The sequence below is a fragment of the Oncorhynchus mykiss genome, chromosome 9, assembly GCF_057628025.1.
Source record: "Oncorhynchus mykiss isolate SJ-2025 chromosome 9, ASM5762802v1, whole genome shotgun sequence".
In the NCBI taxonomy this organism is placed as follows: domain Eukaryota; kingdom Metazoa; phylum Chordata; class Actinopteri; order Salmoniformes; family Salmonidae; genus Oncorhynchus; species Oncorhynchus mykiss.
Window position 1 is genome coordinate 10688325 of NC_143030.1, and position 15173 is coordinate 10703497.

The 15173-nt window shown below is 47.2% G+C and overlaps 1 protein-coding gene across 1 annotated transcript; it reads left to right on the forward strand.

The window, feature by feature from the left end:
* Nucleotides 1-9198: 9198 nt before the first annotated feature.
* Nucleotides 9199-11244, forward strand: arl2 (ARF like GTPase 2). The gene is made up of 5 exons (NM_001165251.2): nucleotides 9199-9389; nucleotides 10225-10335; nucleotides 10456-10618; nucleotides 10758-10838; nucleotides 11077-11244. The coding sequence occupies exons 1-5, from the start codon at nucleotides 9325-9327 to the stop codon at nucleotides 11209-11211; spliced, it is 555 nt and encodes a 184-aa protein (NP_001158723.1). The 5' UTR covers nucleotides 9199-9324; the 3' UTR covers nucleotides 11212-11244.
* The last annotated feature ends 3929 nt before the right edge of the window (nucleotides 11245-15173 follow it).

The window sequence follows — 15173 nt, forward strand, 5'->3', positions numbered from 1 at the left end:
AAAATGAAAGAAATAAAACAATTCTACCCATTTACATTTCCGAATATAATATTTGGCCAAGAGAATAATAATGTTAATACAATTGTTATAATCGGAATTACAACATAAACATAATGTCATTTAACATCATCCAAGGTAAACATAGGTCATTCTGGAGATTTTTTTACACAACCATTCATGAATTTCGATCCATAGTTTACTAGAATGGCGGCATGAAAACAATGAATGCTCTATAGATTCTGAATCAGAAGAACAAAAAACAAGGATTTTTGTCAAAATGTAATCTTATGTGCAAGAAATCATTAACAGGGTAGATGGAAGAAAATATTTTTTAATTAGTTTCTTTAACTTTCGGGATACATAGACAATTAAAGGTAAAAAGTAAGTTGCTTTTGACCACAGTATGGGTTGGTCACATCTGTCACGTTCTGACCGTAGTTCTTTTGTGTTTTCCTTGTTTTAGTGTTGGTCAGGACGTGAGCTGGGTGGGCATTTTAATGTTGGATGTCTAGTTTGTCTGTTTCTGTGTTTGGGCCTGATATGGTTCTCAATCAGAGGCAGGTGTTAGTCGTTGTCTCTGATTGGGAACCATAATTAGGTAGCCTGTTTTGTCATTGTGGGTTGTGGGTGATTGTCTATGTCTAGTTGCATGTTAGCACTATGTTTCATTAGCAGTCACGTTCGTTTGTTGTTTTGTTAGCTTGTTCAGTCTTTCGTCATTCAATAAAATAATGGATTCATACCACGCTGCGCATTGGTCCGCTTCATACGACGCTGCGCATTGGTCCGCTTCATACGACGCTGCGCATTGGTCCGCTTCATACGACGCTGCGCATTGGTCCGCTTCATACCACGCTGCGCATTGGTCCGCTTCATACGACGACATCGTGACAGAATCACCCACCACAACAGGACCAAGCGGCGTGGTAACAGGCAGCGGCAGCGGCAGCAGCACAAGGAGTAATGGACATGGGAGGACGAGTTGGACGGTAAAGGACCCTGGGCACAGCCAGGAGAATATCGCCGCCCCAAAGAAGAGCTGGAGGCAGCACAGCGGCGCGGATGGAAGCCCAAGAGTCAGCCCCAAAAATGTATTGGAGGCACACAGGAAGTGTGGCGAAGCCAGGCAGGAGACCTGCGCCAACTTCCTGTGCTTACCGGAGGGCGAGAGAGACCGGGCAGGCACCGTGTTATGCTGTGGAGCGCACAGTGTCCCCAGTGCGGGTGCATAGCCCGGTGCGGTACATACCAGCTCCTCGCATCGGCCGGGCTAGAGTGGGCATCGAGCCAAGTGTCATGAAGCCGGCTCTACGCATCTGGTCTCCAGTAAGTCTCCTTGGGCCGGCGTACATGGCACCAGCCTTACGCACGGTGTCTCCGGTTCGCCTGCATAGCCCAGTGCGGGCTATTCCACCTCGCCGCACTGGCAGGGCGCCCGGGAGCATTCAACCAGGTAAGATTGGGCAGGCTCAGTGCTCAAGAGCTCCAGTGCACCTGCACGGTCCGGTCTATCCAGTACCACCTCCACGCACCAGCCCTCCGGTGGCAGCCCTGCGCACCAGGGTGTCTCTCCGTCTCATCCTTACAGGTGCTACCGCCTGTTCAGCGCTGCCGGAGCCTTCCTCCTGTTCAGCCCTGCCGGAGTCTCCCGCCTGTCCAGCGCTGCCAGAGCTTCCGCCCCTCAGTCCAGAGGCGCCAGAGCCCCTCAGTCCAGAGGCGCCAGAGCCCCTCAGTCCAGACGCGCCAGAGCTCCTCCGTCCAGCACTGCCGGAGTCTCCAGTCTGCCCAGCACCATCTGAGCTGGCCGTCTGCCCAGCGCCGCCTGAGCTGCCCGTCTGCCCAGCGCCGCCTGAGCTGCCCGTCTGCCCAGCGCCGCCTGAGCTGCCCGTCTGCCCAGCGCCACCTGAGCTGGCCGTCTGCCCAGCACCGCCTGAGCTGGCCGTCTGCCCAGCGCCATCAGAGTCTCCCGTCTGTCCAGAGCCATCAGAGTCTCCCGTCTGTCCAGAGCTGCTAGAGTCTACCGTCTGTCCAGAGCTGCTAGAGTCTCCCGTTTGTCCAGAGCTGCTAGAGTCTCCCGTCTGTCCAGAGCCGCCAGAGCCGCCAGTCTGTCCAGAGCTGCCAGTCTGTCCAGAGCCGCCAGTCTGTCCAGAGCCGCCAGTCTGTCCAGAGCCGCCAGTCTGTCCAGAGCCGCCAGAGCCGCCAGTCTGTCCAGAGCCGCCAGAGCCGCCAGTCTGTCCAGAGCCGCCAGTTAGCATGGAGCCGCCAGAGCCGCCAGTCAGCATGGAGCCGCCAGAGCCGCCAGTCAGCATGGAGCCGCCAGAGCCGCCAGTCAGCATGGAGCCGCCATTCAGCCAGGTTCCGCCAGAGCCGCCATTCAGCCAGGATCTGCCAGAGCCGCCAGTCAGCCAGGACCCGCCAGAGCCGTCAGCCAGTCCGGAGCTGCCCTTCAGTCCCGAGCTGCCCTTCAGTCCCGAGCTGCCCCTCAGTCCCGAGCTGCCCCTCAGTCCAGTGGAGCCATTTAGGAGGGTCGCCACTCAAAGGACGCTAAGGAGGTGGACAAAGACTATGATGAAGTGGGGTCCACGTCCAGCGCCAGAGCCGCCACCGTGGACAGATGCCCATCCAGACCCTCCCCTATAGGTTTAGGTTGTGCGGTCGGAGTCCGCACCTTGGAGGGGGGGGGTACTATCACGTTCTGACCATAGTTCTTTTGTGTTTTCCTTGTTTTAGTGTTGGTCAGGACGTGAGCTGGGTGGGCATTTTATGTTGGATGTCTAGTTTGTCTGTTTATGTGTTTGGGCCTGATATGGTTCTCAATCAGAGGCAGGTGTTAGTCGTTGTCTCTGATTGGGAACCATAATTAGGTAGCCTGTTTTGTCATTGTGGGTTGTGGGTGATTGTCTATGTCTAGTTGCATGTTAGCACTATGTTTCATTAGCAGTCACATTCGTTTGTTGTTTTGTTAGCGTGTTCAGTTTACGTCGTGTCTTTCGTCATTCAATAAAATAATTAATTCATACCACGCAGCGCATTGGTCCGCTTCATACCACGCAGCGCATTGGTCCGCTTCATACCACGCAGCGCATTGGTCCGCTTCATACCACGCTGCGCATTGGTCCGCTTCATACCACGCAGCGCATTGGTCCGCTTCATACCACGCAGCGCATTGGTCCGCTTCATACCACGCAGCGCATTGGTCCGCTTCATACCACGCTGCGCATTGGTCCGCTTCATACCACGCTGCGCATTGGTCCGCTTCATACCACGCAGCGCATTGGTCCGCTTCATACCACGCAGCGCATTGGTCCGCTTCATACCACGCAGCGCATTGGTCCGCTTCATACCACGCTGCGCATTGGTCCGCTTCATACCACGCAGCGCATTGGTCCGCTTCATACGACGATCGTGACAGAATCACCCACCACAACAGGACCAAGCGGCGTGGTAACAGGCAGCGGCAGCGGCAGCAGCACAAGGAGTAATGGACATGGGAGGACGAGTTGGACGGTAAAGGACCCTGGGCACAGCCAGGAGAATATCGCCGCCCCAAAGAAGAGCTGGAGGCAGCACAGCGGCGCGGATGGAAGCCCAAGAGTCAGCCCCAAAAATGTATTGGAGGCGGGGGGCACACAGGAAGTGTGGCGAAGCCAGGTAGGAGACCTGCGCCAACTTCCTGTGCTTACCGGAGGGCGAGAGAGACCGGGCAGGCACCGTGTTATGCTGTGGAGCGCACAATGTCCCCAGTGCGGGTGCATAGCCCGGTGCGGTACATACCAGCTCCTCGCATCGGCCGGGCTAGAGTGGGCATCGAGCCAAGTGTCATGAAGCCGGCTCTACGCATCTGGTCTCCAGTAAGTCTCCTTGGGCCGGCGTACATGGCACCAGCCTTACGCATGGTGTCTCCGGTTCGCCTGCATAGCCCAGTGCGGGCTATTCCACCTCGCCGCACTGGCAGGGCGCCCGGGAGCATTCAACCAGGTAAGGTTGGGCAGGCTCAGTGCTCAAGAGCTCCAGTGCACCTGCACGGTCCGGTCTATCCAGTACCACCTCCACGCACCAGCCCTCCGGTGGCAGCCCTGCGCACCAGGGTGTCTCTCCGTCTCATCCTTACAGGTGCTACCGCCTGTTCAGCGCTGCCGGAGCCTTCCTCCTGTTCAGCCCTGCCGGAGTCTCCCGCCTGTCCAGCGCTGCCAGAGCTTCCGCCCCTCAGTCCAGAGGCGCCAGAGCCCCTCAGTCCAGAGGCGCCAGAGCCCCTCAGTCCAGACGCGCCAGAGCTCCTCCGTCCAGCACTGCCGGAGTCTCCAGTCTGCCCAGCACCATCTGAGCTGGCCGTCTGCCCAGCGCCGCCTGAGCTGCCCGTCTGCCCAGCGCCGCCTGAGCTGCCCGTCTGCCCAGCGCCGCCTGAGCTGCCCGTCTGCCCAGCGCCGCCTGAGCTGCCCGTCTGCCCAGTGCCACCTGAGCTGGCCGTCTGCCCAGCACCGCCTGAGCTGGCCGTCTGCCCAGCGCCATCAGAGTCTCCCGTCTGTCCAGAGCCATCAGAGTCTCCCGTCTGTCCAGAGCTGCTAGAGTCTACCGTCTGTCCAGAGCTGCTAGAGTCTCCCGTCTGTCCAGAGCTGCTAGAGTCTCCCGTCTGTCCAGAGCCGCCAGAGCCGCCAGTCTGTCCAGAGCCGCCAGTCTGTCCAGAGCCGCCAGTCTGTCCAGAGCCGCCAGTCTGTCCAGAGCCGCCAGTCTGTCCAGAGCCGCCAGAGCCGCCAGTCTGTCAGGACCCGCCAGAGCCGTCAGCCAGTCCGGAGCTGCCCTTCAGTCCCGAGCTGCCCTTCAGTCCCGAGCTGCCCCTCAGTCCCGAGCTGCCCCTCAGTCCAGTGGAGCCATTTAGGAGGGTCGCCACTCAAAGGACGCTAAGGAGGTGGACAAAGACTATGATGAAGTGGGGTCCACGTCCAGCGCCAGAGCCGCCACCGTGGACAGATGCCCATCCAGACCCTCCCCTATAGGTTTAGGTTGTGCGGTCGGAGTCCGCACCTTGGAGGGGGGGGGGGGGGTACTATCACGTTCTGACCATAGTTCTTTTGTGTTTTCCTTGTTTTAGTGTTGGTCAGGACGTGAGCTGGGTGGGCATTTTATGTTGGATGTCTAGTTTGTCTGTTTCTGTGTTTGGGCCTGATATGGTTCTCAATCAGAGGCAGGTGTTAGTCGTTGTCTCTGATTGGGAACCATAATTAGGTAGCCTGTTTTGTCATTGTGGGTTGTGGGTGATTGTCTATGTCTAGTTGCATGTTAGCACTATGTTTCATTAGCAGTCACGTTCGTTTGTTGTTTTGTTAGCTTGTTCAGTTTACGTCGTGTCTTTCGTCATTCAATAAAAGAATGCATTCATACCACGCTGCGCATTGGTCCGCTTCATACGACGATCGTGACAACATCAATAGCAATATATTGAATTATAATCACCCAAAATTACTTCATTAACTACCAAATGTATCCACTTATTGTTGAATTGTTTTATCCAAAACATTAAAATCATTCATTTGTGAACTTGGAAAAGAGGGAACAATCTCATAACATAACAAAGTGTTCTTCAAGTCATTCATTTGTAAACTTGGAAAAAAAGGAACAACCTCATAATATAACAAAGTATAGAAAGTGGAATTGCTTTGCAAACATATATTCTCTCTGAGTAATATTAACCCGAAATTTACCAATGAAACTCATCAAACGGCAGAAACTCCCCAGTGGTGTCTAACAAATCACAAATAAAATAAATATCATTGTCAAACCAAAAGCCTTTGAAAAATGGATATCCTATTCATTTGAATAACTTTATTATTCCAAATCATTTGAATAACTTTATTATTCCAAATCATTTTAATATCTTTATTATTCCAAATCATTTTAATAACTTTATTATTCCAAATCATTTTAATAACTTTATTATTCCAAATCATTTTAATAACTTTATTATTCCAAATCATTTTAATAATTATTATCCAAAAATGTTTCAAAAAATTGTGCTTGAATATCATTTTCCAGATAAATAAAATTTGTGAAACTTACACAATTTCACAGGTCATTTTGGAGGGTCAAAAAACACATTTGATTAGGATTTCAATTCCACCAAGTTTAATAAACAGACTGTTAGGGATATGATACCATATAGAGGTAGGATTAGACAGTCATAATTTCAATCAACGCGGGGAATTTCGCTGACACGGATCGTGGATAGGCTGTAGACATAGGCCTACTTACAGTTGAAGTCGGAAGTTTACATACACTTAGGTTGGAGTCATTAAAACTCGTTTTTCAACCACTCCACAAATGTCTTGTTAACAAACTACAGTTTTGGCAAGTAGGTTAGGGCACCTACTATGTGCATGACACAAGTCATTTTTCCAACAATTGTTTACAGACAGATTATTTCACTTATAATTCACTGTATCACAATTCCAGTGGGTCAGAAGTTTACATACACCAAGTTGACTGTGCCTTTAAACAGCTTGGAAAATTCCAGAAAATTATGTTATGGCTTTAGAAGCTTCTGATAGGCTAGTTGACATCATTTTAGTCAATTGGAGGTGAAACTGTGGATGTATTTCAAGGCCTACCTTCAAACACAGTACCTCTTTGCTTGACATCATGGGAAAATCAAAAGAAATCAGCCAAGACCTCAGAAAAAAAATTGTAGACCTCCACAAGTCTGGTTCATTCTTGGGAGCAATTTCCAAACTCCTGAAGGTACCATGTTCATCTGTAAAAACAATAGTACGCAAGTATAAACCATGGGACCACGCAGTCGACATACCACTCAGGAAGGAGACGCGTTCTGTCTCCTAGAGATTACATTTTTTTGGTTCAAAAAGTGCAAATCAATCCCAGAACAACAGCAAAGGACCTTGTGAAGATGCTGGGGGAAAAACAGGAACAAAAATATCTATATCCACAGTAAAACGAGTCCAATATCGACATAACCTGAGCAAGGAAGAAGCCACTGCTCCAAAACCGCCATAAAAAAGACAGACTACGGTTTGCATCTGCACATGGGACAAAGTTCGTACTTTTTGGAGAAATGTCCTCTGGTCTGATGACAAAAATAAAACTGTTTGGCCATAATGACCATCGTTATTTTTGGAGGAAAAAGGGGGAGGCTTGTAAGCCGAAGAACACCATCCCAACCTTGAAGCACGGGGGTTGGCAGCATCATGTTGTGGGGGTGCTTTGCTGCAGGAGGGACTGGTGCACTTCACAAAATAGATGGCATCATGAGGAAAGAAAATTATGTGGATATATTGAAGCAACATCTCAAGACATTAGTCAGGAAGTTAAAGCTTGGTCGCAAATGGGTCTTACAAATAGACAATGACCCCAAGCATACTTCCGAAGTTGTGGCAAAATGGCATTAAGGACAACAAAGTCAAGGAATTGGAGTGGCCATCACAAAGCCCTGACCTCAACCCTGTAGAACATTTGTGGGCAGAACTGAAAAAGTGTGTGCGAGCAGGGAGGCCTACAAACCTGACTCAGTTACACCAGCTCTGTCAGGAGGAATGGGCCAAAATTCACCCAACTTATTGTGGGAAGCATGTGGAAGGCTACCTGAACCGTTTGACCCAAGTTAAACAATTTAAAGGCAATGCTACCAAATACTAATTGAGTGTATGTAAACTTCTTACCCACTGGGAATGTGATGAAAGAAATAAAAGCTGAAATAAATCATTCTCTACTATTATTCTGACATTTCACATTCTTAAAATAAAGTGGTGATCCTAACTGACCCTAAACAAGGAATTTTTACTAGGATTAAATGTCAGGAATTGTGAAAAACTGATTTTAAATGTATTTAGCTAAGGTGTATGTAAACTTCTGACTTCAACTATATATTTTTAGCTAAATCAGGTAGATTGTTTGCTACATACGATTGTTGTTACACATTACTACAAAGATCAACATAATCTTCATTGTCTTATCAAGAATCGAATAAGAAACGTCAAATAACTGACCAAATGATTTGATCATTAACTGGATATACAAAAGTATGTGGACACGCCTTCAAATGAGTGGATTCGGCTATTTCAACCACACCATTAGCTGACAGGTGTATAAAATCGAGCACACAGCCATGCAATCTCCATAGACAAACATTGGCAGTAGAATGGCCTTACTGAAGAGCTCAGTGACTTTCAACGTGGCACCATCATTTAAATATATATATATTTAAAAACCTTTATTTAACTAGGCAAGTCACTTTAAGAACAAATTATTTTTTACAATGACGGCCTACACCGTCCAAACCCGGACGACGCTGGGCCAATTGTGCGCCGCCCTATGGGACTCCCAATCACCGCCGGTTGTGATTCCGTCTGGATAGGATGACACTTTTCCAGCAAGTCAGTTAATCAAATTTCTTCCCCGCTAGAGCTGCCCCGGTCAACTGTATGTGCTGTTATTGTGAAGTGGAAAGTCTAAGCCACACAACTCCATATTAATGCCCATGATTTTGGCACGAGATGTTCGACAGCAGGTGTCCACATTCTTTTGGTCATGTAGTGTATGTCTATTAAGAGAATAATAAACAACTCTAAGCCCGATGACACTACAGCCTGGTGTCCATAAAAGGTCTCCATAAAATGTAAAGTGTGGATTTAACCAATAATCTCTAATGAAGTAAGAATTGTTATTTTTGAACAATCTAATGCCTACAATATCTCCTAACATTGTCGTCCCTGATATGAACCGCGTGTTGCGCTATTTTGTCACAAAATCTAAGGTCGTCACTAGTTACCACAGCCACAAAGTCTTATAGCCTGCCTATTTCTACAATTCCTCTTCTTAAAATGAGATTTAAACCTAACCCCACTGCTAACCTTATACCCAGCCCTAACCAAGACCCAAAAAGCACATTCATTTTTGTTTTCATTCATTTTTACAATATAGCCAATTTTGACCTTTTCGCTGTGGTAACTAGTGGAAACCAAAATATACATTTCCAAACGTTTGTTGCTCCCTCTGAATTGACACAGCCGCGCCTTTGCCTTGGTGGCGGTTTACGAATCAAATAGCCTAAAGCCTTTTGAGTGACGCTGACGTCAACCAATCATATTTTTATCTGAAGCTTGTCCCAAACATTCACCAATCCACGATTAGAGTGGGCGGGACTACTTTAGTTTCAACTTCCGGCTTGTCTTGAAGCTCCGTGCTTGTTTTAGATAGCAACGGTCACGAGAGACAATTTATGTGTTGATATTATAACCAAAAGTTAAAACATTATACCACTATTTATCTTGTGTTACTTCCGTTTTATATTAAATAGTTTATCAAACGTTCGTCACGATGGGTTTGCTGACAATACTGAAGAAAATGAAGCACAAGGAGCGAGAGATGCGACTCCTTATGTTGTATCCTTTTTTGCTGCAATGAAATTAGAGTTGTGATGAGTTAGTTAGCTATGATGTTTACCTATCTATAGCTACATGACTATATGTACTAGATAAACCACTTTCATCCGCGTATCTACCTATGTGATCGGACTAGTTTGTCACCTGCCTTTGGGCCTGATACATTTGTGTTTTTTAAAGTGGCCATTTCGCTGTGGTCATCTTGCTTCGCTTGTCAGCTAGTAGGCTACGTTAGCTACTATCTACCAGTCACATCCATAGCTAGGCTACATATCTTGCCATGTTTATAAGCTACGTTTGTTAACCCACTGGCTAACATGGTTAAAACGATTACTCTGCTATATGGCTATCACTGCCATCAAATCCAATTTGATTTGTCACACATACACATAGTTAGCAGATGTTAATGCGAGTGTAGCGAAATGCTTGTGCTTCTAGTTCCGACAGTAATAACCAACGAGTAATCTAACCTAACAATTCCACAACAGCTACCTTATACACACAAGTGTAAAGGGATAAAGAATATGTACATAAAGATATATGAATGAGTGATGGTACAGAACGACATAGGCAAGATGCAGTAGATGGTATCGAGTACAGTATATACATGTGAGATGAGTAATGTAGGATATATAAACATTATATTAAGTAGCATTGTTTAAAGTGGCTAGTGATACATTTTTTACATGTATGGCAGCAGCCACTCAATGTTAGTGGTGGCTGTTTAACAGTCTGATGGCCTTATAACAAGTGCTGCCAATGATGTGTGTGTCACCCTCTAATATGTACGGAAGTCCCCCCCTGGCCATTCCCAGTCCTTAACCATGTACTACAGGGGCTTAGACAACGCTGGTAAGACCACTATTCTGAAGAAGTTCAATGGCGAGGATGTGAGTACCATCTCTCCTACACTGGGGTTCAATATCAAAACCTTGGAACATAAAGGGTAAGTCAAAACACACCAGCATCATCGGCAGAGTCATTTTACACCTCTTCTCTTAGACAGATGGAGAATACACACTCCTCTCTTTTCATCGTCTTCTCATCCCATCGTCGTCCTCCTCAGGTTCAAGTTAAACATCTGGGACGTGGGCGGTCAGAAATCCCTTCGTTCTTACTGGAGGAACTACTTTGAGAGCACCGATGGGTTGGTGTGGGTGGTGGACAGCGCAGACAGACTGAGATTGGAGGACTGCAGACAGGAACTTAGCTCTCTGCTGATGGAGGAGGTACACACACACACACACACACAGAGGAGTAAACACACCAAAAACTCACACACACGCATGGTGAACATTTATGAATGACTAACTGTTGATGTCTCGCTGCCTTTATCTACCCTCTCTTTTTCTCTCTCTTCCTCTCTAGAGGTTATCTGGAGCTACTCTCCTGGTGTTCGCCAACAAACAGGACCTTCCTGGATCCCTGAGTAAAGAGACCATTCGAGAGGTGGGAACACAGTACGCCCCCCCCCCCCCCATACACACACACACACACACACATACCCATACACACACAAAATTTCTGTGTTTTTATCATCCCGTGGGTTGATAACTGATTTCATGTCTAATACTTGTATTCATCTATTACTCTCTGTGTGTGTGTGTGCGTGTGTGTGTGTGTGTGTGTGTGTGTGTGTGTGTGTGTGTGTGTGTGTGCGTGCGTGCGTGCGCGTGTGTGTGTGTAGGCCCTGGGTCTGGATGACATTAAGACTCACCACTGGTGTATCATCGGCTGCAGTGCTGTGACAGGAGAGAACCTACTGACAGGAGTAGACTGGCTACTGGATGACATCGCTGCACGCGTCTTCACTGCAGATTAACATCCTGGGTGTTGCATTAATAAAACGCATCTGAAGAAGCTTCAGTGTTTCTCAACCTCCGCTCTGTGGGATGTTGTTAGCTGACAACATAATCAGTTCTATAATGCTAGTTCTAGCGGGAAGTTTCCCAGACAAATGCTTTCCAGTCCAGGACTAGGGGTTAATTGGTTTCCAGTCCAGGACTATGGTTAATTGGTTTCCAGTCCAGGACTATGGTTAATTGGTTTCCAGTCCAGGACTAGGGGTTAATTGGTTTCCAGTCCAGGACTAGGGTTTAATTGGTTTCCAGTCCAGGACTAGGGGTTAATTGGTTTCCAGTCCAGGACTAGGGGTTAATTGGTTTCCAGTCCAGGACTAGGGGTTAATTGGTTTCCAGTCCAGGACTAGGGGTTAATTGGTTTCCAGTCCAGGACTAGGGTTAATTGGTTTCCAGTCCAGGACTAGGGTTAATTGGTTTCCAGTCCAGGACTAAGGTTAATTGGTTTCCAGTCTGGGTACCAGGACCAGGGTTAATTGGTTTCCAGTCTGGGTACCAGTGTGTTTGTGACATCATGCCCCTGCACTGCTCGTCATGTCAAACAACAAGGAGGGGGATGACATCACAAAGCAGGAACACATTTTTAGAAAGATACCGGTAAGCTTGAAATGTCCGTGGTCTAATTGACTCAACGACCAAAACGCACATCAGCGTTTTGATTGAACTCAAACCAATTAATTTGCGGTTGTTTATAAAAATGAGTTGGCTCACTCAGTGATGCTGCTGTGTCGTACACCTGTCAGATCTGTTAGGCTGCTACTAGACAATAGCATCATACTGAGTGATGTTTACAGCGGTTGGTTGGTTTTCTGCCAACCAGTGCCTCACTTCAATGCATCTGTTATTAAAATTCAGTCACCCCACCATGGTTAGTGTTGGTGTATAACTGTATATTAAATTCAGTCACCCCACCATGGTTAGTGTTGGTGTATAACTGTATATTAAATTCAGTCACCCCACCATGGTTAGTGTTGGTGTGTAACGGTTTGACTTCATGTCTTGAAAAGTGGTGGCACAGCTAGTGATTCTAGGTTCGAGCCCAGGCTCTGTCGCAGCCGGCCGCGACCGGGAGGTCCATGGGGCGACGCACAATTGGCCTAGGGCCGTCCGGGTTAGGGAGGGTTTGGCCGGCAGGGATGTCCTTGTCTCATCACACACTAGCGACTCCTGTGGTGGGCCGGGCACAGTGCACTCTGACCAGGTCACCAGGTGTACAGTGTTTCCTCCGACACATTGGTGCGGCTGGCTTCCTGGTTGGATGTGCGTTGTGTCAAGAAGCAGTGTGGCTTGGTTGGGTTGTGTTTCGGAGGACGCATGGCTCTCGACCCTCGCCTCTCCTGAGTCCGTACGGGAGTTGCAGCAATGAGACAAGACTGTAACCAATTGGATACCATGGTGGGACAAGACTGTAACTACCAATTGGATACCAAGGTGGGACAAGACTGTAACTACCAATTGGATACCATGGTGGGACAAGACTGTAACTACCAATTGGATACCATGGTGGGACAAGACTGTAACTACCAATTGGATACCATGGTGGGACAAGACTGTAACTACCAATTGGATACCACGGAATTGTGGAGAAAAAAGGGGATACAAAAAAAATAAAGATATCCCTCTAGTGGTGTGGGGGCTGTGCTTTGGCAAAGTGGGTGGGGTTATATCCTGCCTGGTTGGCCCTGTCCGGGAGTATCATCGGACGGGGCCACAGTGTCTCCCAAGCCCTCCTGCCTCCAGTATTTATGCTGCCATAGCACAACCACCTTGTCGTGCTGCTGCTCCAGTTTCAACTCTTCTGCCTGTGGCTATGGAGCCCTGACCTGTTCACTGGCTTGTTTTCGACTCTCTCTACTGCACCGGCTGTCTCTAACTCTGAATGATCGGGCTAATGAAAGCCAACTGCCATTTACTCCGGAGGTTGACCTGTTGCACCCTCTACAACCACTGATTATTATTATTATTTGAATGTTTGAACATCTTGGCCATGTACTGTTATAATCTCCACCCAGCACAGCCAGAAGAGGACTGGCCACCCCTCAAGACCTGGTTCCTAGGTTCCTGCCAATCTAGGGAGTTTTTCCTAGCCACCGTGCTTCTACATCTCCATTGCTTGCCGTTTTGGGTTTTAGGCTGGGTTTCTGTATAGCACTTTGTTGTAAAAAGGGCTTCATCAATACATTTGATTGATAGACGCATCACTACAGACCCTGGTTCGATTCCAGGCAGTATCACAACCGGCTGTGATTGGGAGTCCCATACGCCGGCACACAATTGGCCCAGCATCGTCCGGGTCAGGTTTTGGCCTGAAGTAGGACTTGCCTAGTTAAATAAAAATAAATTTGGCACCATGTCCAATGTCAGGCTAAGACCTTTACATTTTACAGAAAATACCATCCACCTGAGTGATAAAAGGCATTTTCTCCCAATCTTTTTTTAAATACATTGTCACATACACTAATAGTCAAAATTCCTGATCAAATTTTGCCAAAGATTATTTGACTGTTGCATTCTGTGGCGCTATCCCAGTTCACCACTAGAGACATACAGGTATTCTATCCAGTGGTGTTCGGCTGCACTATCCCAGTTCAACACTAGAGACATACAGGTTTTGTATCCTACTAACTAGAAGAGGATAGATGTGGAAAAAGTGAGGATGGAGACGGAAGAGGAAGCGAGACTACCACTCCCTGTACCTTTTTTTTCCTATTCAATTAACTAGGCAGACCAGACCCAGCTGATGTAGAGAGCAATAGTAATGGCATATTTTTGTTAGGCACAAACTCCGCATTAGTTTGTTGGACAAATCCTATGGGAAAATGTTTGTAGATCAACACTGAAAACAAGATCTGTGGTAAACGCAGGCTTAAACCTTTTTCTGAGATCAGCTAACGTCACAGAATTGAAGCATTTGTCCTGAAATTAAAAGCACCTGTTATAATGGTCATGTTTATTGATCTCAGAAAATATAGAATCTCCTAAAAGCCCATTTATGCTTGACATGAAAATGTGATCGGTGCCATATGGATGGTGTGACGCAGACCAGTACTGAACGGCGCGCAATAAATGTACAATACGGCCTTTTCCCCCCTCCTGCTAAATCAACAACATTCGAATGTAACTATAAAGAAAATAAATGTAATCTCAGTAACCAATATTGTATAGGTTACTTTTTGAGGTAGTGCACTCAAAGAGGAAACGCTGACCACCTTGTAGTGGTCAGAGCCCAAATTGAGTTCCCTACCACTGTGCGCCTCACATTTTGTAACTATTCGGAGGGCTCCAAACAGCTTCACATTGATACGATTGTGTTTATACAGGACCTACCGTCAACCAAACAGCTGAGAAATTATGAATGCCCTGATTTATGCAGAGGCCACAATCACTGTAAATGCGTCACGACCAATGCAATCGGATTGACCATGCGGCGCCTAGAAACCTGTTAGCCCCGGTTTTCGCCGTTAATCCCAAAATCATATTCTTTCCAACATAGTAAATGGTTGAACGAACCAGAGGTAACTAATTTCGGGTTTTTGGGACTACAAGCTGGCAAACTGTTGCATTGATGTTCAAGCGATACAACCAGTAAAATAAACCGGAATTTACTTTTCACCCAATTGTAAAGAGCCTGAGTGTGCGCTTTAGTTATCCACCATTTTCGGCGGTATGGATTTCGGTGTAAACTGAGTTTATTCCATAGATTATATATTAACTGTCCCATCGTATCGTTAAGGCCGAAAACATGCTGCTCACAATAACATCCTTCCAAAAACAAATCAATGGATTAAAATAATTACTCAGTCAACTTTTTATAGCCAGTGTAAAATGTCAAATTCACCGTTACATGTGCATGTTTAGAACCACCTAGAACAACGACGTAAAGATTTGAAATGACAGGAAATGTCACATTGTTCAGTATTGAATT